This window comes from Hypomesus transpacificus, chromosome 7 (assembly GCF_021917145.1).
Source record: "Hypomesus transpacificus isolate Combined female chromosome 7, fHypTra1, whole genome shotgun sequence".
Classification (NCBI taxonomy): Eukaryota; Metazoa; Chordata; class Actinopteri; order Osmeriformes; family Osmeridae; genus Hypomesus; species Hypomesus transpacificus.
In genome coordinates, this window is record NC_061066.1 from 1,796,683 (window position 1) to 1,818,742 (window position 22,060).

General features: G+C 44.6%; 1 protein-coding gene across 1 annotated transcript in view; it reads left to right on the forward strand.

Moving 5' to 3' along the window:
• The window catches only part of LOC124469656 (ankyrin repeat and BTB/POZ domain-containing protein BTBD11-A), an 86,734-nt gene extending 64,964 nt beyond the window's left edge, over positions 1 to 21,770 (forward strand). Inside the window, exons 3-17 of the mRNA XM_047023093.1 lie at positions 6,042 to 6,246; positions 8,552 to 8,704; positions 9,683 to 9,848; positions 11,764 to 11,853; positions 13,159 to 13,260; positions 14,185 to 14,278; positions 15,010 to 15,145; positions 16,718 to 16,959; positions 17,384 to 17,562; positions 17,791 to 17,896; positions 18,953 to 19,055; positions 19,303 to 19,384; positions 19,634 to 19,702; positions 19,834 to 19,947; positions 20,110 to 21,770. Coding sequence (XP_046879049.1) covers positions 6,042 to 6,246; positions 8,552 to 8,704; positions 9,683 to 9,848; positions 11,764 to 11,853; positions 13,159 to 13,260; positions 14,185 to 14,278; positions 15,010 to 15,145; positions 16,718 to 16,959; positions 17,384 to 17,562; positions 17,791 to 17,896; positions 18,953 to 19,055; positions 19,303 to 19,384; positions 19,634 to 19,702; positions 19,834 to 19,947; positions 20,110 to 20,337 — 2,069 coding nt within the window. The 3' untranslated portion in view covers positions 20,338 to 21,770. The remainder of the gene's footprint in view (positions 1 to 6,041; positions 6,247 to 8,551; positions 8,705 to 9,682; positions 9,849 to 11,763; positions 11,854 to 13,158; positions 13,261 to 14,184; positions 14,279 to 15,009; positions 15,146 to 16,717; positions 16,960 to 17,383; positions 17,563 to 17,790; positions 17,897 to 18,952; positions 19,056 to 19,302; positions 19,385 to 19,633; positions 19,703 to 19,833; positions 19,948 to 20,109) is intronic.
• Positions 21,771 to 22,060: the final 290 nt, after the last annotated feature.

A 22,060-nucleotide genomic window follows, 5' to 3' on the forward strand; every position in this document is an offset into this window, starting at 1 on the left:
CTGGGGACGCCAGTGCCCTTCAAACCCCCCTCCGTCCCTCTCTTTCTCCATCTCTTGCTCACTCGCCTCCTCCCTCACTCCAACTCAGAGTCTGTTATGAGGAAGAAAAAACCCCTTCATCAAGTCTCCCGCAGGAATGCCCCAACACAATGGCTAGGTGGTGGCCATTTCCCTTATCTTTCTCCCTGCACCTTCAAGAGAACAGCACGGGCTCTGTGTCAAGATGAGACTGCTCCCACCTCTGTTCCTCCCTCCCTCATTTCATCCTACATACCGACAAATGCTAAAAAAGCCTTTTTCTGATTTCCCCCGATACCCCGGTGAAGTCCCTCTTGTACGCTCTGGGCTGGTAAGGGTAGCATAATGTTAGTGAAAGCAGAGTCTGAAACCGTAACAGGGTTGGACTCAGGTCCCCATCCACCCAAAGACTGTGTCTTAGATATAAGATCTAATTTCCTCGGTTAAATAACCTAAACATGGGTCTTATGGGGAGCTGGAGGCAGGATTACTGTCTCATGCTGGAGTATCTGGTCTCTGACCCCTGCGCAAGCCTGGTGTCAATGGAGATTTCAACACAGACACGATTGCTCTACATTTGGTCTCAGAGTCCCTGTGATGGATTCTAATTAAGGTGCAATAAGTGTGATGTAATGCCTTTCCATGGTGCTCCAGGGCGGGTGTGTGGGCGTGCGCGAGTGTGTCTGTATGTGTTTGGTGTCTGTGTGTATGTACACTGGTGTGTGCTTGGGGCATAACATCATTTTTTTGCAGGTAATCCTGGATGCAGGTGTTTGTGTGTGTGTGTGTGTGTTGTATGTGTGTGTTGTGTGTGTGTGCACATACCTCCCACGAGAAGTTTACCACCTACTGACAGATGTTACTCATCAATAATTGTTATCCGGTAGCTAAAGTCCTCACAGGGTCCTCTCTTCCTCTCCCCTTTTTTCCATCTTTCCCTCCTTCTCTCCCTCTCAAACGTGTTCCTTCTTTCCCTTTTCTCTAGACTCCAAGAGAAAAGGATTGGCCATGGTTCAGACGTTACATTCTAGAGTGTTCCACAGCCTTATCCTCTATAACGCAGGGTTCTGCCCCATTGGCTCCTCTCGCATTAATGAGAGCTTGAACCTAAGCAGCGTGTGTCATAGGATGAGAACAGGGAGAAATGCAGACTCACTAATTAAGCTTTATGGAATAGGCCTGTAGTGGAAGTGGTTTGGGATAATTAGTTGGTGACAGGAATGAGTTGTTTTGTGCTTTCAAAGCACCCCAGAACCATTTTCCCAAAAAAAATACAAACCCCCACGGTTGTATAGAAGTGAATATTATCTGGATTATGCTTAAAATCTATCATGTTTGTTTAAGAATTATTAAATTGGATCCTCTAAGGTCAGTTCATTGGGTTTTGGCTGAAGCTCTATGTTGAAGAGCATGATTTTTATGTGTACTTTTATAACTTACAAGTACCCTCGTGGTTTAAATATAGCATTTCCATTCTCAAGAACAATATTAACCTTCATGTTCAAGCTAGAAGACCAAAGTCCTTCCCAGTAAAAGCTTTATATACCACAAAAACAAAATTACAGTCATTATCGAAGAGTTCTTTAGGAACCTGAACATTACCTGTAAACCCAAGAGACGGAATATACATTAAACCTCCAAGCACTCCATTAGACTAACCAACACGGCATCTCTCTTCCGAGAAAGAAGGGATGATGCAGGACTATGGAGCCTGTTAAGAAGGGGCCTCTTTAGCCTTGGGCTGCTCTGGATTCCCTCTCTCCGTTCAGAAAGAAAGACAATCTGATGAGGAGGTCCGCTGTATTATGCTATTCTTCTGCCATCTGAGGATAACCCTACAATTAAACAGAGCAATTATCAAACTGTGTGTCGTAATTTCCTCCCCTTTTAGATGGATAGTGAACATTTTTAGACCAATAGTTAATGGAGAGTGTTTGCGGAGTAACATGGTAGAAAGCTATTTGTTTTCTATTTTTTCTTTTTTTTCTGATACTTGTGAGTCATCCTTTGTAGTTTTTTCTGCTTCGACACCTCCTCACTAGTCCAATAATATCTAGCAGCTGCAGTGGAGCTCCATTGTGAGAGATGTTATTGACCTACATGAATAAATGATGAAGATGGCTGTGACACCAAGACCCTGCTGTGTCTGCTGGGTTTGGGATATTACTGAATGAACACTCTGCTCGTATAAGAACGGGGTACACGCCAATGCATTATGGGTAATCTGACTGCGGTCCGAATTGTGTCTCCTTGTAGGAAATAGATCAATGGTATTACAACTCCCGAAACATACCTACATGAGATGCCTACCTGTCGGTTTTCTAAGTATTTGAAATTCAACCCCTGTGCAGATCGAGCCGTTCTACAACTGGTTGTTTCCTCACATCCATTATTTAGCATGTCTATCACTGACTCATTCCTGGTGTGCTGTATATGTACCTGCTGGGACTGTGTTGATGATGACACGTCTTCTAATTAACTGTAATTAATAGTTGCCAGGTAATTGCTAAAATGCCCCCAGATAGAGTTATATGCTCGGGATGTTATCACACGGTGATTAAAGGCTTTCAGTTTAGTCCCGGGGGGTTGTAGACAATTACATTTCCTCAGGGAACGTGACACTGGGAGACGGAGGAATCCTCAACCGGGCAAGGAACAAGATAACTCTAGGCATATCATGGACTTGTTGCTCAGAGACACTATTAATTAACGTTACCCTGTCACTGTGAAGAAAAATATATATTTATGCATAGTATTGTGTAGTATCTAATATTGTATGTATTGTATATATAGGATCATTGCCATGTGGTTTGGTTTCTGACTTGGGTCATGTTGTAGTAGAAGACAGGCCAAATACCTGATCATATTAGGATGCCTGTGCTCTAATTGAAAGCTGTTATCCAACATCCCCACAATAGGAAATGAGCAGAATACTGTATTTTGAAAAAATAACCAGTTCAGGCAGGAGGACTCAGCAGTAGTGATTACTTGATATTTCATCGCACACAATACGTGTTTTGGCATGATGGTTGTGCTCGCAGCGGCTCCCTGCCGCACCAGACAGAGACACTGCTCGACATCCGAGCAGAGAGCAGCGAACGCATTCCCCCTACGAAGGGAACACAGAACCAAGGGTGGAAGCCAGGTAGGCGGAGCATATTGAAACAGAGCATCCTGTGTCGCACTAAGCAATGCAGAGTGCAGTGATATCCTGTTTATATTAGGCCTCCCTGCTAAGGTGTGCCCCGACTGAGGGGTATGATGAGATGCTAGTGCTGCCCTAGGTCTCAGAGTCTCCTGCATGAACCAGCTCCCCTTGATTATTCTACCTCAAACTGTTGCTTTAAAAAGCCATGGCTATTTAATCATTGAACTATTGAATCAGACTACTGCCATTCAAACGTCAGTGGATAAATGCTATATTCTGTTTGAGCTAGCTCCAGAGACCTATCCACCCAAAGCCTTTACATTCTTACTGTAGGGCCCAGCAGGTCACTGAGATCCACTGCTCCGGAGTCTTGCTGGAGCCTCTTGGTCTCCACATGTCTTACCGCTAGGGTCGATAATGAGGTCTCCCTTTTTTTGTGTAAGCGATGCTCACAGTGTGATCTTCATAAAAATGCAATTCTCGTGAATTGAGAAAGGCAAATAAACAGTAGGTTTTATGTAAGGGCTTTGAAATAGGTCTCATTATTTGACGTATCAGTACAGTAGTCAGACTCCACCGTTAAACACAGTCCCCCATCACTGGGATAATTAGGAATGTTGAGAAATGCAGAATGGTCTCAGAAACAGAGCTGTTTTTGTGATTAGTTCTGGCTAGATGAAGCGTAGCCCTTTTTAGAGCATCTGTGGAATAATTATAGTACTTTAGAAAGATGATGGTGTCATTGCTGTAGGGATCATAGCAATTGGAATCTGCAAGTAAAAGCTACATTCAGTTCAAACACATGGGCCTGCCCAACATCTTTAAGGAGATAGAAATTGTGGGGCAATGCCCGAAAAACCACATTTGTGCATCTGTGCCTAAAAACTTGTATAATTACTATTTCAGTCATTTGAAGTTCTCCTCGCTGGAGTCCTGACCCAACTTTGGACGTGGTCTTGTATTTATGTCTGTGGCATGTTCCAAGTCCCTGTTTGCTGATGTTTGACTACAGGGGCTTAGTTGTCCAACAGTTGAGTTGTAGACCCTTTGAAATAGGGTGCCAGATTCATGGTTTTCATGTTGTGTCCTGAAAGGAACACAGGTTCACTTTGATGGTTAGTTTTTTAAAACTGAATACCAACCTTTGGACACTGAATTGTATTGCACTGCAAATTGAATTGCAAAGCACTTTCCAATCAAATCCATGTTCAACTAATACAGTAAGTACAGCAAAACCCAATAAGAAGACGAAGGGATGTTGTTTGCAGGCAAGGGTTGTGTCCTCCTCAGGTTGACTGCAAAGGATGTCATGGTTGGTTTGGTCGGACCCCAGCAGCAGCGAGGGGACCAGGTTTGGCCACCCAGTCAAGGAGGTCATGTTTGGGCTGTAGTTGCTGATCATCCAGGGATAATCTGCTGTGGCAGCAGCCACTAGGGAGAAGGAACATCCTCGCTGTCTTCCCCAATCAGATGTTACACACACGTGTCTAAACACATTCTAATAATATGTTTGTTGATTTCTCTGACTTCACGCCTGTAGCTGTGTCTGCACGCGTGTGTGTAGGCATGGTGGTGTGAATGCACGCTTGTGTGTGGGTGTTATCGTGTGCATGCAAGTGTGGGTGCATGAGGTTGTGTGTTTGTTCTTTGGTATGTGTGCTGTGTTTATGTCAGACCATTTACGAACTTCAACAGCAGGCCTCCATCAAACAGATGGAGGGTTTTCTGGGGTGTACTGTACACTTACCCGGTCAACTGTCCATGAGGTGAAAAGGTTTATGCACATCCAGCTGCCTCATCATTAAAAAAATATTTGGCTTGAAAACACAATGTGTCAGGTTGGTGGTGTTTAAACGTAGTCAGGCTGGAGTGTGTTTATGTTTGGTACGTGGTTGCTGGACTGGGCTTTTATAGTTGGGGAAGCCATTGACATTACTCAGACTTAAACTTTGTATGTGTGTGTATTTTTTGTCTGAGTGCTTGACTTTGACTAGGATCTTTAAAACAAACTAATTTCAAAATGTTCACCCTATTTTGCCAAGAAACATTGGGTGTTCCAGTAAATGATTAAATCAATGAAGTTAATAATATATCTGGAAAGGCTTCAGCGGGTCCAGACTGCAGCATTTTCACTCACATAACGGCGCTATTATACTACAATCTATCGCTAATGACCCCATCAATAAACCTCTGAGAAGCTGCCTGTGGTTGGACAAAGGAACAACCATGCTGCACTTTAAGATGCCCTGCTCTATATTGCCCTGAGGTATATTCATGGAAGTGATGTAGAATCGAAGAGGCAGAATTTCACTCTTCTTCTGTCTTTGCATGATCGACATTGTACGGCATCTCTTCATCCTGTCTTTACTCTCATGCTCATGGTAAATGCAATCCAAGCAGGTTTAGAGCACAGTTATACTATAAGTAAAGAATACGATAGTGGGCTTTTACTAGATCCAGTCATGTACCAGACTCAGGGGATTGTGTGGGTGTGTGAATGAGTAATAATATTCTGAGTCATAAGGTGTGTGACAGAGAGAGCGGTTTGAATGAGGGAGTGCAACACTTTTATAAAAATAAATTGTAGAGGCCCTCAAATCTCTGTGTGTCTATAATGAGTCAAACAATGGCTTCACTTTACCATCAACAAATCAACTCTAAAGTACCTGTTATTGTATAGAATAGAACTGAATAAAACACTAAAGAACAGACCATCGAAACTATCTGAGGGCCTCAAGCCTCATAGCATCGAAACATACTTCCAAACCTCATACAAAACGCCAGGCCATCCAGTGATGAACCAGACCTTACATGTACTGTAGATACGAGCACCAGAGCTCCTCATAATACCTGTTCCCATTCCCACTTGTTGTAGGTGATCTGGTATCACGGGCCATGCACCACCTCCAGCCCCTTCACATCAAGAACCCCAGCAATGGAACGCCTGTCCACCAGAAGAACAACTCGGTCCACTGGGAACCCGAAGCCCTCTACACACTGTGCTACTTCATGCACTGTCCCCAGATGGAGTGGGAAAACCCTAACGTGGAACCCTCCAAGGTCACCTTGCAGACAGAGAGGTGAGTGAATCAGGAACCTCCCACTCTGGAATGCGTCCCTCGCTGAATGGTGGGTTACATATCCAGAGGAAGGCTAGGGGAATGGGCTTCAGTCCTCTGGGATGTGGGTGTGAGAGCAGACACCTCAACATTACAAACTCCTTAAATGTAAAGCTTGTTGTGGACCCGGGCGTAGTCCATGGGCTTTCATAAGATCCAGGTTGACGGATGACATGTAGGTATATGGGTAAAGCTCTAACCGCCCTAACAGAAGTTACTGTACCTCTGCAGAGGGCAGGAAGTGCTTATGACGGATTGTTAGAGGATCGACACTGGCACATCTGCTTGTCATTTCTTTAGATGGATGGACATGGGGGAATGGGGTAGGATGGACATACGTCTAAACTCCCTCTCAGAAGAGTTCAAACGGCCTTTTGAAGACCCCAGGGAGAGTGACGAATGTCAGGCAGAATGATGCGTCAGCAAGCTTGCAGGTCCCTGGAGAACAGATGCTCTGTTTAGCATTCGGCTTCAAGGCTGAAGCTAAGCTGAGAAAGAGGAAGAGAGAGAAAGAGAGAGGGGGGGGGGGGGGGTGAATGTGAGAAGATTTTCGTTTTTTGGGGAAGTTTGTTCATTTGGAAGCCTTACCAAAGGCTCCACAGAACTGCAATAGGGCATTATTTACATACTATGTATAAGAATGTTGTGTATTTTTTGTGTAATATGAATAACCTATAATATACATTTTTGAATGTGATTCTTACATCTATGAAGGTACTATTAAAGTAATTTTAAACAAAGATATTCTAGGAATGGGATTTCTTTGCTACCAGATCTTTGTGTTGGTTGTCACTGCCTATGCCAAGGAATAACACTAACCAGCAATGTTTTCCTTCTTTGCTGGGCCTCCTCCATCTCCTTGCTTCTCTCTAGTCCAGACAAGGATGAATGAGAGATGTCTTTGGAATAGCATTCTTCAGTTTAAGCATAAACTGTCAGGAAAAGGGAGGAGGTTGGGAGTGTCAAATGATTCAGCCTGCTTCTGAGAAAGCCTTGCAGTTTCATTTTTTATATTTGTATTACTTTTTGAGCTGAAATTCCTGGAAGTGTGTCATCGGTAGTAAGTGTCTAGCGTGTGTGATCTAGGTCTACAGCTTAGTCGATTGCTGTGCAAAATGGTGCTGCCCTAAAAAAAATAAGTAGGCCAGTTAAACACAGCACTGATATCTGAGGGGTACAATGAGTTGTCTTGTTGTCTTGATGAATTACAAACTTCCCACATAAGAGTTTGGAAACTTGACAAAACTCCTGGAAACAGCAGCCTGTTTCCTCAATATACTGTACAGTTGCATTCACCTCAGGGAATCTTTATTTTGTTTATAATGTATCCAATTTATTGGCCCACATATTTGTTTAAAGACTATTTTAGGTGTCTTTTTGCATATGATACAATATTTCTTTCTACTTTCTTGAAACCGATATTGATGTAAAATTGCATTTTTGAAGGCCCCTTAATTTTGCAACACATTTTAAATTTAATCAAGTCATTTTCCTGAGATTGAGCTTTAAACTGATACCAATAAGCTTTCCAGATTGAATGAACATTCCCTCAGCTGCCCAGCTTTAATGATGAGTTTTATCTCCATACCCATACACGGGCAGCTGTAACGAGAGGACCTATGACATGAAAAAGCCTGCTTTCATCTCTCTGCCTGGTTAAATTAAATCCTCATTCTGCCTTCCCTGTGGTGTCTAATGTTGATAGCTTGGAGATTTGAGCGTTTCCCTGTCACTGAACAGACAGAGGCAGGCAGACTATTCTTCTTTCTGACAGGGAGAGAAGGCAGATGTGACTGTAAATAATCACAAATTGCTGTTTTGTATCTCTTCTCAAATAAGAAGCAGGGAGATAGGGAGTTGGAGAGAGGCAAAATTGCGGGCAACAGATGGGTGTTTTTTGGAATTTACATAATGTGTAATTAGTGAATGTACGGGCAGAAATGGAAAAATATGAATATTAAATGTCAGATAGTAATGGTTTATTGCTGGATGATAATTGAGGTTCTTCCCATAACATTGCAGCCTAATTTATGTCTAGATGATCTAAAAAGGAATGTGTGGAAGTTTTTTTGACAAAAAAACAAGGAAATTGTCAGGAAACATAAAGGGTGTATACCCGTGGTTCTCTTGAGACAATTCTTGATCAAACTGATCTGCTTTCAGAGTGAATAGTAAGCATGGACATGAGAAAGTGCATCTTCTTCTGCCAGCGCGATGAATTGAGTGGACACAAGTTGGGAGGGCTGAATACTGTGTCCCCCTGCAGGCCCTTTCTGGTACTGCCACCGCTGATGGAGTGGATCCGGGTAGCAGTGGCCCACACAGATCATCGTCGCAGCTTCTCTGTGGACAGCGACGACGTGAGGCAGGCCGCTAGGCTGCTGCTGCCGGGGGTGGACTGCGAGCCCAGACAGCTCAAGTACGGCATATTTCTCATTTGTCTGTCTTGTGAGTTTGTCGATCTAACCAATGGTACATAGACATTTAGCAGACGCTAAATGAGCGACTTACAGTAAGTACAGGCACATTCTCCCCGAGGCAAGTAGGGTGAACTGCCTTGCCCAAGGACACAACGTTGTTTTGTACGGCCGGGAATCGAACCAACAACCTTCTGATTCATGGCCCGACTGCCTAACCACTCAGCCATCTAAACCCCCGGAGAAATGAGAGGGGGGAAAATATAAATAATCTAAAGTGCTTGTTTGTGATGAGAGTTGTCAAAGGGAAGTTTCAGTGGTTTGCTTTACCATGGCAACAGCTACAAGTAACAAGTTGCTTGAATGTATACTTATAGACAAAATTGGTCAAAATGGATATGTTTCGATTTCCTTCTCTCTTTCTCTTTTTCTCTCTTTTCTTCTCTTTTTCTCTTTTTCTCTCTTTTTCTCTTTTTTTCTCTCTTTTTCTCTCTTTTTTTTCTCTCTCTCTCTCTCTCTCTCTCTCTCTCTCTCTCTCTCTCTCTCTCTCTCTCTCTCTCTGTCTGTCTCTGTCTGTCTGTCTGTCTGTCTGTCTGTCTGTCTGTCTGTCTCTCTCTCTCTCTCTCTCTCTCTATCTCTCTCTCTGTCTGTCTCTCTCTCTCTCTCTCTCTCTCTCTCTCTCTCTCTCTCTCTGTCTCTCTCTCTCTGTCTCTCTCTCTGTCTTTCTCTCTCTTACTCACTCTCTCTCTCTCTCTCTCTCTCTCTCTCTCTCTCTCTCTCTCTCTCTCTCTCTCTCTCTCTCTCTCTCTCTCTCTCTCTCTCTCTCTCTCTCTCTCTCTCTCTCTCTCTCTCTCTCTCTCTCTCCCTCTCTTTCTCTAACTGTCTATCTTTCTTCCTCTCTCTATCCCTCTTTCCCACTGTCTTGCCCTCTCTGTAACTCTCTCTCTGGATCTCCTTTGCCTTCCTTCCTTTTCTTCCAGGGCCGACGACTGTTTCTGTGCCAGCAGGAAGCTGGACGCCGTGTCCACCGAGGCCAAGTTCCTCCAGGACCTCGGCTTCCGGATGCTCAACTGTGGCCGGACTGACCTGGTCAAGCAGGCAGTCAACCTGCTGGGACCTGATGGGATCAACAGCATGAGCGAGCAGGTCTGATCAGCACTCACTCACCGGATGTCGTTCGTTCGTCCGTGTGTGTGTGTGTGTCCCGTGTTATCCCTGCTCTAGAAAAGACGCTACCTCCTCTCATTCCAAGCGCGAAATCATTTCGGCGTTTACATGTAGCCACACTGTGCATTGTAGTGCCTGTTTGTAGGCATCACCACACGCGTCGCGAGCTGCTTGAGCTGAAAGGGTCATCGATCAGCCCGGCTCTTCAGTCTTCATGTTACCAGGGGTTTCGGCTCTCGCCCAGTCGATGGAAAAACCATCTATTGATGCGCCGCAGTGTGGCAGCTTATGTGCAATCAGATTGTCCACGGTCCACACACAGGCTTTTTCCTGTCCAATCAAGCAAGTCTGGAGGGTGTCTTGGCATTTGCTTGATAAAACAGACAGTAGATCTTCAAGATTGCAATAAGCCTGTTTGTATAAAGCTCCCCTTATCACAGATGTTTCTAATGGAAACCTGTATTTGAGTTTTCTTCTCTAGATTTCGCTAGAAGGCAATTTTTCTCCTCCATAAGCAAGGATTGGAAACATGTACTTCCAAGCTGCATGTGTTCGATAGAGTGGCTACCACTGAATGTGACTAATAGATGCCATTACACACCATTGCCATTGGCATTGATTTACTTCTTCAAGTCATGTTAGATTTCAAGATGTGATTGGAAGGACGTTTGAAATTGTGTTTTCTTGTGAAACAAGATAAGTGGTCCAGGGAAAAAGGCAGCAGTGATGTGTCATCACTGAAAAAGATTTTTCAGTTAATCAGGAGTCCTCCATTTCCCTTCAGCTGTCTGCAATTGTCTCAGTGTATGAGATTCTGTAATAGATCTAAGATTATCATCTCAATGGTTTATTAGTCAATGCCATGGAACACTTAAATTTGTTTTCAGCAAGTCTTGGAACAAAGCTTGTACGTAGACCCCACACCTCTAATTAGGATTCGGTTTGAACCAAACAATAGCCTATTCTTTCTTTATGAATATGTTCAGTATAGTAGTTGAGTAATATGTTATATATGTTTCTGATGCCTAGATTAGAAATATCTCATGCATCGCACGTTTTTACATATTCCATCTCAGTTAGAGCACTTCCATAACGAGGCCCTTTATGTAGATTGTGTCCTGTTTGGTGTGTGACGTATGTTTAAAGGTGTTATGATGTACTGTGTATTAATATAATTCCAGTCAAGGTTATGTTTGCTACTGTGTACTAGTAGGAAGTAATTTCCTCGGGAACTGGTCACTAATTGATGGGGGCGTGTCAGAATCACGTCTAGCTCCTGTACAGCTGTGTCTCATATACAGTGCATTAAATGATATATTATGATGTTATGTTTTTGTGTTTAATGTTAATAAATAAATAAATATGTCTACGCACCCCTTTCTCCCTCCTCTCTCCCCCTCTTACTCCCCCTTCTCTTTCCTCTCTCTCCCATCTCTCCCCTATCCCCTCCTCTGTCTTCCTTCCTCCCCCCTTCTCCTCCTCCCTACCCTCACCCGCCTCTTTCCCCTCTCTCCCCCTCCCTCTCCCCTCTCCCCCCTCTCTCCTCCTCCCTCTCTTCCCTCTCCCCCCTTTCTCCTTTTCCCTATCCCCCCTCCCCCCTTTATCCTCCTCCCTCTCTTCTCTCTTCCCCCTCTCCCTCTCCCCCTCCCCCCTCTCTCCTCCTCCCTCTCTTCCCTCTTCCCCCTCTCCCTCTCCCCCCTCTCCCCTCTCTCCCCTGTCCCCCCTTTCTCCTCCTCCCTCTCTTCCATCTCCCCCCTCTCTCCTCCTCCCTCTCTTCCCTCACCCCCCTCTCCCCACTCTCCCCTCTCTCCGCTGTCCCCCCTATCTCCTCCTCCCTCTCTTCCCTCTCCCCCCTCTCTCCTCTTCCCTCTCCCCTCTTCCCCCTCTCCTCCAGGGGATGACTCCTCTAATGTATGCCTGTGTGCGTGGAGACGAGGCCATGGTCCAGATGTTGCTGGATGCTGGGGCGGACATCAACAGTGAGGTCAGTGTCCATGGACCTTCTCAGAGGCAATTTCACTTCTGCCTTTGCCTGTCATTTTTGTGTTCCAGTGTAGTTGGACTGTCAATACAAGTTGTGAAGCCTGTGTTGTGCTTTGCTGTGCTGTGCTGTGCTGTACTGTGTGACATGTTGTGCTGTACTATACTGTGCTGTGCTGTACTGTGACATGTTGTGCTGTGATATCATTTGTTATCCCTGTCCTTCATCTCTCATCTTCTGACCTGCCCTTTGGCATGCTTTCTGTTGAACCATTGGCTTGTTACATGCAGTGCATCTAAAGTGGGTGTTGAAAATCCCTAAAGGTGGCTTAAGATACATTTAAAAAGAAAGATGTCTAGGATAGTATCTAATCCATGTAACCTTCTGTAACTACTTAAGTATATTATGAGATGCACTCAGTGTTTGTCACTACCACACGTCTCATACATGAAGCATGTACACTTAAGTACACCATTCAGTAGGTCCTGGGGTGTTTTATGTTAACGTGGTTGTCTTGAATGGCTTGTGACTGTCCCACTCGCTTCCATTGGTTGTGTTGTAATAGGATGTAGCATGTTCTGCCTCATGTGCAAAGTACCAGGTACCAAGTCATAGTTGACATTTAACTCATATTTCTAAGAAAAGATTACAAATTTAAGACCAGGTTTCAACATGGTGTACTAAAAGTTGTGAGACATTTTATAAGGCTTTTGATGATATGAATGTCCCTGTCTGGGGATTAATAAAGTGTAATTCACAGCTCCTTCAAAAAGCCTGTTGTGGCAAAAATGTACAATATGTCAAGTGATCTTGACCCATGCAGAATACCAGAACTAGATGTAACATTGCACAGTGAGGCTAGAAGTAGTTTGTTTCCCTCAGCTATTGTTCATTTCCTCCTGAGTCACCACTGGTCATTTCCACAGTGTTTGCACAGTCATCGCCAATTATATGTTCTTCACGGACTGCCTTCCCCTTAATAAAACACCATTCAGAGCTGGCAGCAAAGGAACCGTTTCAGACTGCAGTTAGGGCACTGGCTAGGCAGAAAGGTGTGTATAGGACTCCAGATGTGGAGACCAGGAGTGTGAATGAGAGGATGGGAGCTCAGTTGTGAACAAAAGCCATGTTTCACAGACCTCAACCTCAAGGAGAGATGCCGTCAGCCCCAGGCCTCCTCTGCCCTTTTGTTCCATATTCCTTTTTTTTGACCCTCCACTTCTTCTTCTTCCTCCCCCTTGCTTCCTGAGCTGAGAATGTTAATGGCTGTATATCTGTCTCCCCTGAACTCCGCCTATGACTTCCCAGGTGCCCAGCACAGTAAACAAGCACCCCTCAGTTTATCCCGAAACGCGCCAGGGGACGCCTCTCACTTTCGCCGTGTTACACGGACACGTCCCTGTCGTCCAGGTAGTGACGTTTTTGACCTGTAACCCTTGACCCTTTGAGACCCTGTAACCCATGATCTGTGTCCCTCAGCCCTGTGCAAGTAAATGGTTATTATTGTGATAAAACACAATAATAACAGCTAGATACCATCAACATATATTAAAACAAATATTTACGTTTTCTTTTAAGTTATTGTAAATGTTTGACGCTGACATTGAAAGGAGCAAGACGGTGTCTAAACGTATTCAGTTAAGATATTGGAAAGTCTAATTCAAACTGTAAACCAAACTATTCTAATAAAAACTAAACAGAAGTGGGAGAAGCATCATCAGGCACACACAGACAAATGATCAGCTCAAGGGATGCACAGCCTCAGTGGACTTCTCACCAATGTCCTCTACATTTACAGAGTTTATTTACTAGGCAGTAAAAATTACAAACTGCTTTTGGCTCCGAGGTGGATTAGGATCCTCTACCATGCAAGTTCTGCTTAATTATTTACCCAAAGCGCTGTAATAAACCAGAGTTTATCAAGGACATCCTTCCCATCGACAGTGTGTTGGCTCCTTTGTAGTTCATCTCCAAGGGAAACGGTAGCTAACTTCAGGCTTCTCAACAAAACATTTTATAACAGCCTCAACTTCAGTGGATTTATAAGTCTAGCCAAAACATGGAGCTAGATTTGAATATGGAGCAGGGGGAGGTTTTAGAGAAACAGAGGTTCTAGGACTAGATTAGAAATGAGAAATGAGAATCCTAGTGAGGTAAGCATTGTTGAGATTCAGTTGGTAAGTTGTGTTTCTCTTGCCCAACTTTCTTTCCACTTCTCTTGATGTCCACCCTCACACCTTCTGCCCCTCCCTCCACTCCTCCCTCCCTCCACCCCTCCTTCCCTCCCTTCCATCTCTCTCCTTCCTTCATACCTTCCATTCCTCCCTTCCACAGCTGCTGCTGGACAACAGAGCCGGTGTGGAGGGGGCCCTGCAGGATGGAACAGATAACTACACTGAGACTCCTCTGCAGCTGGCCGCTGCTGCAGGTACATCTCAACGACGACAGGACTGAGCTTTATTGTTCTTACAAAGGGCATGCATATTCATCCCTTAAAACACGGGACATGAAAATAATGTTTAAAGAGTGTTTAGATTAAGGATAGAGTATCACTACTAAGCTCTCTTTGCTTGTAATACTCACATACAGTATTTGGAGTTGAGACTTTGTATGGACGGTATATAATTCAATGTGTATTCATGTTTGGTTGGAGCACTGTAGCACAAAGTTGTTGAATCCCAGTCTTTCACACTTCATGACCCTGGCAGAACATAGGCAGATGGGTTGCCATGGCAGCTATCGGTTTAAGCAAAGATCTATAGGTTATGAATATGAATATTAGGGCTAATTGAGTAATACTGAGGTAAGGCTGCATAGGCCATTCTTGCAGAGACAATGTGATGCACTCCAGCTTGTTTGTGTTGTTCTTAAAGCTGTGTGACTCATTCTATTCATTCCATTAGAAACTTGTATCTTCCTCATTGCTTTTAGTCATTCAGGTCAATTAACCCCAGCTGCTAACACGGCCCTAAACGTACTTCATAAAATGTGAAAAACACATTTATGATGATTCATGATGAGGTACATCACTGCACCACTTTTATTTGAAAGTAGGGCAAGCCATTTTGTGAACAGAGTGCTCTATTACTGCATAATGTCTTTGTGGATGGAGTTAAAGTATGCATTGAAATGGTGACATGTTGGGTGTCCCCTCGACAGGAAACTTTGAGCTGGTTAGTCTCCTGTTGGAGAGAGGTGCCGACCCCATGATCGGGACCATGTGTAGAAACGGTATCTCCTCAGCTCCCCTGGGAGATATGAACTCCTTTAGCCTGGCAGCAGCACATGGGCACAGGTAACACACCACACACCACACACCACACCACACACCACACACCACACACCACACACCACACACCACACATCACACACCACACACCACACACCACACATCACACACCACACACCACACACCACACACCACACACCACACATTACACACCACACACCACACACCACACACCACACATCACACACCACACACCACACACCACACACCACACACCACACACCACACCACACATCACACACCACACACCACACACCACACATTACACACCACACACCACACACCACACACCACACATCACACACCACACACCACACACCACACACCACACACCACACACCACACCACACATCACACACCACACACCACACACCACACACCACACAACACACACCACACACCACACACCACACCACACACCACACCACACACCACACACCACACACCACACACCACACACCACACATCACACACCACACACCACACACCACACATCACACATCACACACCACACACCACACACCACACACCACACACCACACATCACACACCACACACCACACACCACACACCACACCACACATCACACACCACACACCACACACCACACACCACACACCACACCACACACCACACCACACACCACACACCACACACCACACACCACACACCACACCACACACCACACACCACACATCACACACCACACACCACACACCACACCACACCACACACAACCCTCACATACGAACCAACCCACCCTCTTACATGCACACTTACACCTTGAATCTGCTACTTGAAATGGCAATTCACACAGTTAAAACACAATGAGAACACATTTCCTGTCCACCTCCCTTGGTCCTCCAAAAGAACCCAATCGACTCTCAGTTCCATTGTGGAGTATCCCCGCGAGTGTCCCTCAGTGTAATAAGCTCTAGAATTCCACCGGGTGTCTCCCTTGTCTGGTGCCTGTCCCAGAGCGCAGCACAGCAGTGTGAAAACCTCATTAAAATTCAAAGCACAGAGCTCCATCAGAGGAAAAAGAGAGAAAGCCAACACCATAGCTGCCTTATGAACACAATCAATTACACGAAGAGCACACTGCAGCATTTTAGAGGGATGCCACACTAGCCGCTTCACTCATAAAGAAGCCTCCAGCTGCATGGGCTCCAGCACGGCTCTCAAGAACGGTTTATCATTCTGAATTACCGTTATTGAGGGATCAAGTGTAATTGAATGCGCAATTCGTCTCTCACACCCCAAATAAAATAATGAATTGCCTGCGTCCTCGTTGCTTCATTGTGACTTGCAGACTCATAGATCAAACAAGCATTCAAATAGCATGTGAGGTTGTTGTATCACTTAACTTGATCACAGAGCTTATTAGAACAAGAAACACGTATGTAAGAAAGAGAGAAAGAACACATTCTTTTTTACAAGTATGTAAGAAAGAATGTGGTATTCAGTTATGGTTGTTTTAAAACCTGTCCATTATTGAGTACGTTATCAATGTTTTCCTCCTAAATCCCTCTCTTCTTTCTGTTGCTTTCCACCCATCCCTTTGTTCCATTTGTTCAGGAACGTGTTCCGGAGGCTTCTGTCTCAGGCAGAGAAGGAGAAGGGCGACGTCCTCTCCCTGGAGGAGATTCTGGCTGAGGGCTCGGAGCCGGGGGGGGAGAAGAGGGCCTGTCCGGCTCCCCCGGCCGTGGATGGGACCCTCCAGCGAACAGGAAAGGCCAAACTGAGGGCCCTGAGAGAGGCCATGTACCATAGCGCAGAGCACGGCCATGTGGACATCACCATAGACATCCGCAGCTTAGGTCAGAGCTACGAGCTAACACGTTAACGACAACGTCGTCTCTCTCTGTCCCACGCCGCCTGCTCTCCTGTCCTGTCCTGGAGCTGTGCTCATGCTCGTATCTGTCCGGCACACGTTTGTCTCGTCATCTCAGGTCATCCAGTCATCGTTCAACATCTATAGTTGTCTTAAAGTGTTGATATTAAGGCCAAACTGTACAGAAAACACCATACACCTGTACATATATGTCCTGATTAGTACACAGATCCCAAAGGCACCTTAAGTTGTACTCCACACCTAAATATTAGCATCCCAGGCCAAGGCAGACATAATCAGTGCTGAAGCCATTCCATTGCATTGTTGGCCTTTCTGCAACAGGTTGGCTTTGAACATCTTACTGTAATGGACTGTGTTTACTTATTGTTGGTTGTGTGTGGTGTTCCCAGGTGTCCCCTGGACCCTGCACACCTGGCTGGAGTCTCTCCGCACCTGCTTCCTGCAGCACCGCCGTCCGCTGATCCAGGGCCTGCTCAAGGACTTCAGCTGCATCCAGGAGGACGAGTACACCGAGGAGCTGATCACGCACGGCCTGCCACTCATGTTCCAGATCCTCCGAGCCAGCAAGGTCACACACACAGGCACACACACACACACGTGCCCAGACACATACACGCGCACACGCGCTTACACAGACAAATGCACACAAACACACGCACGCACAGACACATACAAACACACCGTGTTTGTGCACCTTCACACAAACACTTACTCATATTAACACACACGCACACACACCCACAATGTTCATTCCTATTGCTGGTTTTTATACTGACGTCTTGTGTTTGTCCTGCAGAATGAGGTGATCAGCCAGCAGCTGTCTGTGATCTTCACCCAGTGTTACGGGCCTTTCCCCATCCCCAAGCTGACAGAGCTCAAGAGGAAGCAGACCTCACGTCTTGGTGGGTGGGGGGATGATAGAGGAGGAGAATGGGGGAGAATGCCGGTGGGTGAGAGAGGGAGAGGACTGGGGAGGATGGTGAGAGAGGAGTGTGGGGGAGAATGACGGTGGAGAAAGGTGGGGGAGAGAGGGAGAGAGCCGGGGAGGATGGTGAGGGAGGAATGTGGGGGAGGATGACGGTGTGGGAGAGAGGGAGAGGACTGGGGAGAATGGTGGCAGAGGAGTGTGGGGGAGGATGACGGTGTGGGAGAGAGGGAGAGGACTGGGGAGAATGGTGGGGGAGGATGACGGTGTGGGAGAGTGGGAGAGGACTGGGGTGGGGGACCAGTGATGAGGCTGGGAGGAACGTAGGAGGCTACAGTCATTGAGTCTGGGATGCTGGTGAACTGTTTCCAATGAAATCTGTCAATTTTTGGCTAAGAAAGATGTTAGAGAGATTAGAGGTTACCTCCATCAAAACTACTGTAGGGTTGAAAATTATTTGGATTTGAATTTGGACTGTTGTGATCCAGTCAAAAATGTTTTTCTCTGTAAATTATTTTAAAGAACAAGTGAATGAACCAATAGCACCACCTAGAGGCAATCTACATATCTAACGCTATTTGAGTATATTTCTCACCATTGATTTCTTTTTATTAAATACTTAGAAAATCGTTATGGCTTTTTCTCCAAATTAAATTCTGGATTCCATTTCAACAGTTTTTCCTGGCAGAGGTGTCTCAAGAGACATCTATAGTGGATGAAAACCTATAAGGTTCCATGATAGTTAAATTAGAAATCAACAGCATTTTGGAATAGTTGTGAAAGAAGAAAGACATTGCATTTGATAAAATGATTGAAAACAAAGGCACTTTTAGTCTGATGGAACACTTCATACCGCATGCTGCTATGACATTAGACAAATCATATGCTTTCACAACCTAGCATCACTACATCTCACTCCCTTTCCCCAGCCAGCCTTTTATTTAAAGTATATTTAGAGACTTTCTTTGAAAAGAGATAAGTTGATAATAATATAGTGTTATGGCTGTAACTTTGTGTACGGTGTATCTTTTAGATCCTCACTTCCTCAACAACAAAGATATGTCTGATGTGACGTTCCTCGTGGAGGGAAAACCTTTTTATGCACACAAAGTTCTACTGTTCACTGCTTCAGCCAGGTAAGCTGACGTTTCTAAATAAATTGATCGGTATTTCATTAATCCCCAAGGGGAAAGTGTGGAATTTCAACAGTAAACCATGTCAGAGCAAAGTAGTTGAAGCAATCTGTTATATACATGGTTTAACACAGGTTATAACAGGTTACAAGTTTATCGATGGGTTTATTTATCATAGTAATTATTCTTCAACAGACATATGATGTGTTAGTATCGATGATCTGTGATATCTATTTCCACACTCCTCCAGGTTTAAGTCCCTGCTCCAAAACCGACCTGCGGCTGAGAACACCTGCATTGAGATCAGTCACGTCAAGTACAACATATTTTATGTAAGTAACAGATTTATGAATCTCCTGAACAGGGCAGTCTTGTTGTATGGATCATGTACAATGTACATTGCTTAACAGACTTAACAGAATTGGGCTTGACAGGAATGATTGCACATATAGACACTTAACTAATAACATAGATAAAATATACTGCTGCGAATTTCAGCACCCTCAGCACCCGTAATTCCCACGATACTGCATATGTATGTATTGAGTATAGCAGTAATAATCGTACTGCTGTTGTTACAGTTGGTCATGCAGTATCTATATTGTGGAGGCACTGAGTCCTTGCATATAAGGAACACAGAGATTATGGAGGTAAGAGACAGATTAAAACAAATATTTTAAAAGTATAGATCATTTTCTAGTCATTCTCCCCTTAAACTTGCATCTGTGTGTGTGTGTGTGTGCTCGTGTGTGTGTCTGTGGCTACTCTGCCTGTTTTATAGCTGTTGTCTGCTGCCAAATTCTTCCAACTTGAGGCCCTTCAGCGACACTGTGAGATAATATGCTCCAAGAACATCACCACGGAAACATGCGTGGACATCTACAAACATACTAAGGTTAGTGATGTCTGACTGCATTTTAGAATACTTTGGACAAATCAGAGTCAAGTTATATGAAAACAGTCATATTCAGTAAACACCAACGAAAGCATTTTGTCCATATCCATATTTAAACTTATTTAATGTGGCATATTTAATCATTGTGTTGGTATATTTTAGTTCCTGGGTGCCAGCGAGCTTGCGGCCTTTATCGAGGGCTATTTCCTGAAGAACATGGTACTGTTGATTGAACTGGAGGGCTTCAAGCAGCTGCTGTACGAGCCCCCTGCAGAGAGCCCGGCCTCCAGCCCCTGTCCCAGCTTGGACATCCTCCAAGACCTGGAGAAAACACTGGCCGTCCGCATCCACTCCATTCATCTCTCCTCCTCCAAGGGCTCTGTCGTCTGACCGCTCTGGAATCCCAGCGGCATCATCAGCAACATCCCAGCAATGTTACTTCAACATCCACCACCAACCCCCAACAAGTTGATTGCCGCGCCCCCCCGTCCCCCTCGCAGAAAAGGGATCTGCTGAGTGCCATGTCGGCAGGGTTGTACATTTTCCCCTCGCAAACCCAGTAACTATGACAACCTAAGTTCAGCGCCAGTTCATCCAACTGACTGTCGTAGGGAGCGCTGTTGGGTCATGTGATGTGACAGGTCCGAGCGACAAGGTCTTCACTGCAGCGCCATATTCAGTTCACTTGCCCGGGGACGGCGTAGCAACATGCTTTCAAGTTGTTGTTGTAGCACTCCTCTCACATAACTGCAAGATCTTAGGGCACCAAAAGAGGGATACAAGGAAGTATGATTGATACTGGCCCATGCTTATGAAACACATGGGTGTATTTCACGTGGGATACATTGGAAGAGACCAATCGGATAAATGTAAAATGTAATTCAATGTCTAATTCCTGCAAGGCTGGCTACAAGGTTTCTGCAAGTTAATTTACGTACTGTACACAATATGCTTTTCCAGGACTTCACAAAAAACAGTGACATATAGAGTGAAAAGTAAATTGCCAAAGCATCACCTTTAACTTAACCAACCATTTACAGTCTGAAAGTAGCAATGACAGAGATTTGGGAACTATGAACATATTTGTCAATTTATTCTCCTTTGTGTGCTGGACAGAATTTCACTGTGTCCTCAGCTATGTGCTTTGGCTAAATCAATCGAAGAACCTTCCATTACCAACCGATACTGCTCTTTAAACATGTACTCTGTCTGCTCCTACAATCAGTATGGGTTTATGCTCCAAACATGGATGTTCAACTCGGAATTACCTTGTGCTCTATTTATGAACTACGTCTTTGCATGACAACTTCTAAGCCGTGCTGTCCTAATGTTGCTTTTTTGGGATGGATTTCCCTTCGCAGACTACTTTGGGAGGGAGTGCAAATTTGCCCAGACTAATGCTCTCTTGATTGCAAACAACAGACTTATGGACTACAGTGATTGGAAGTTAAAATGGCATCTCTGTAGATCTTAGAAGCCATGTGTAAATACGTCATGCAAGTGAATTGTTTCAGTCGTACTGTCTGTAAACCAATGTACAGTATATTCCGTCAACCCATCATGCTTGGCTAACAGAAACACTCTTTGGATGTGCTACAACCACAGCCGTCGTTCAAACTGTATGATTCAGTTGATGCAAAGTTGCATGTTAAATGTATGAATCTTTTTTATTTTTTTCTGTGTCTGTCAGTAGGCCTACAGAATGTTGTTGTTGTTTTAAAGTCATACTGATTGGTAGGGAACCATAGGTTGTTCATCTCAGCCAGAGAGGTAGAATTTCTAGCATGAGATCTTTCCCATTTCAGCTGTGTGGTTAATGTTGCGTACCAAATAATCAAAGTAAGAAGGGATATGGTAGGTCTTAGGCATTCCCTCAAGTTAGCTTTAGTCAAAAAATAATAATAATTGTCTATGGCCATGACCACAGATAGTGAACTCAAAGTAGATATTGAGAAATCTGTTGACTATTTCTAGCTTGTCATGTAATGTTCATGTACAGTAAGCCAATTACTTTAATTAGACTTTTTTTGTGACTTTGCTGTAAAATTACATAGTCCAATGTAATCTGCCCAAATGTCTGAAATGTAAACATAATTTAGCTTGTCTTCAACAG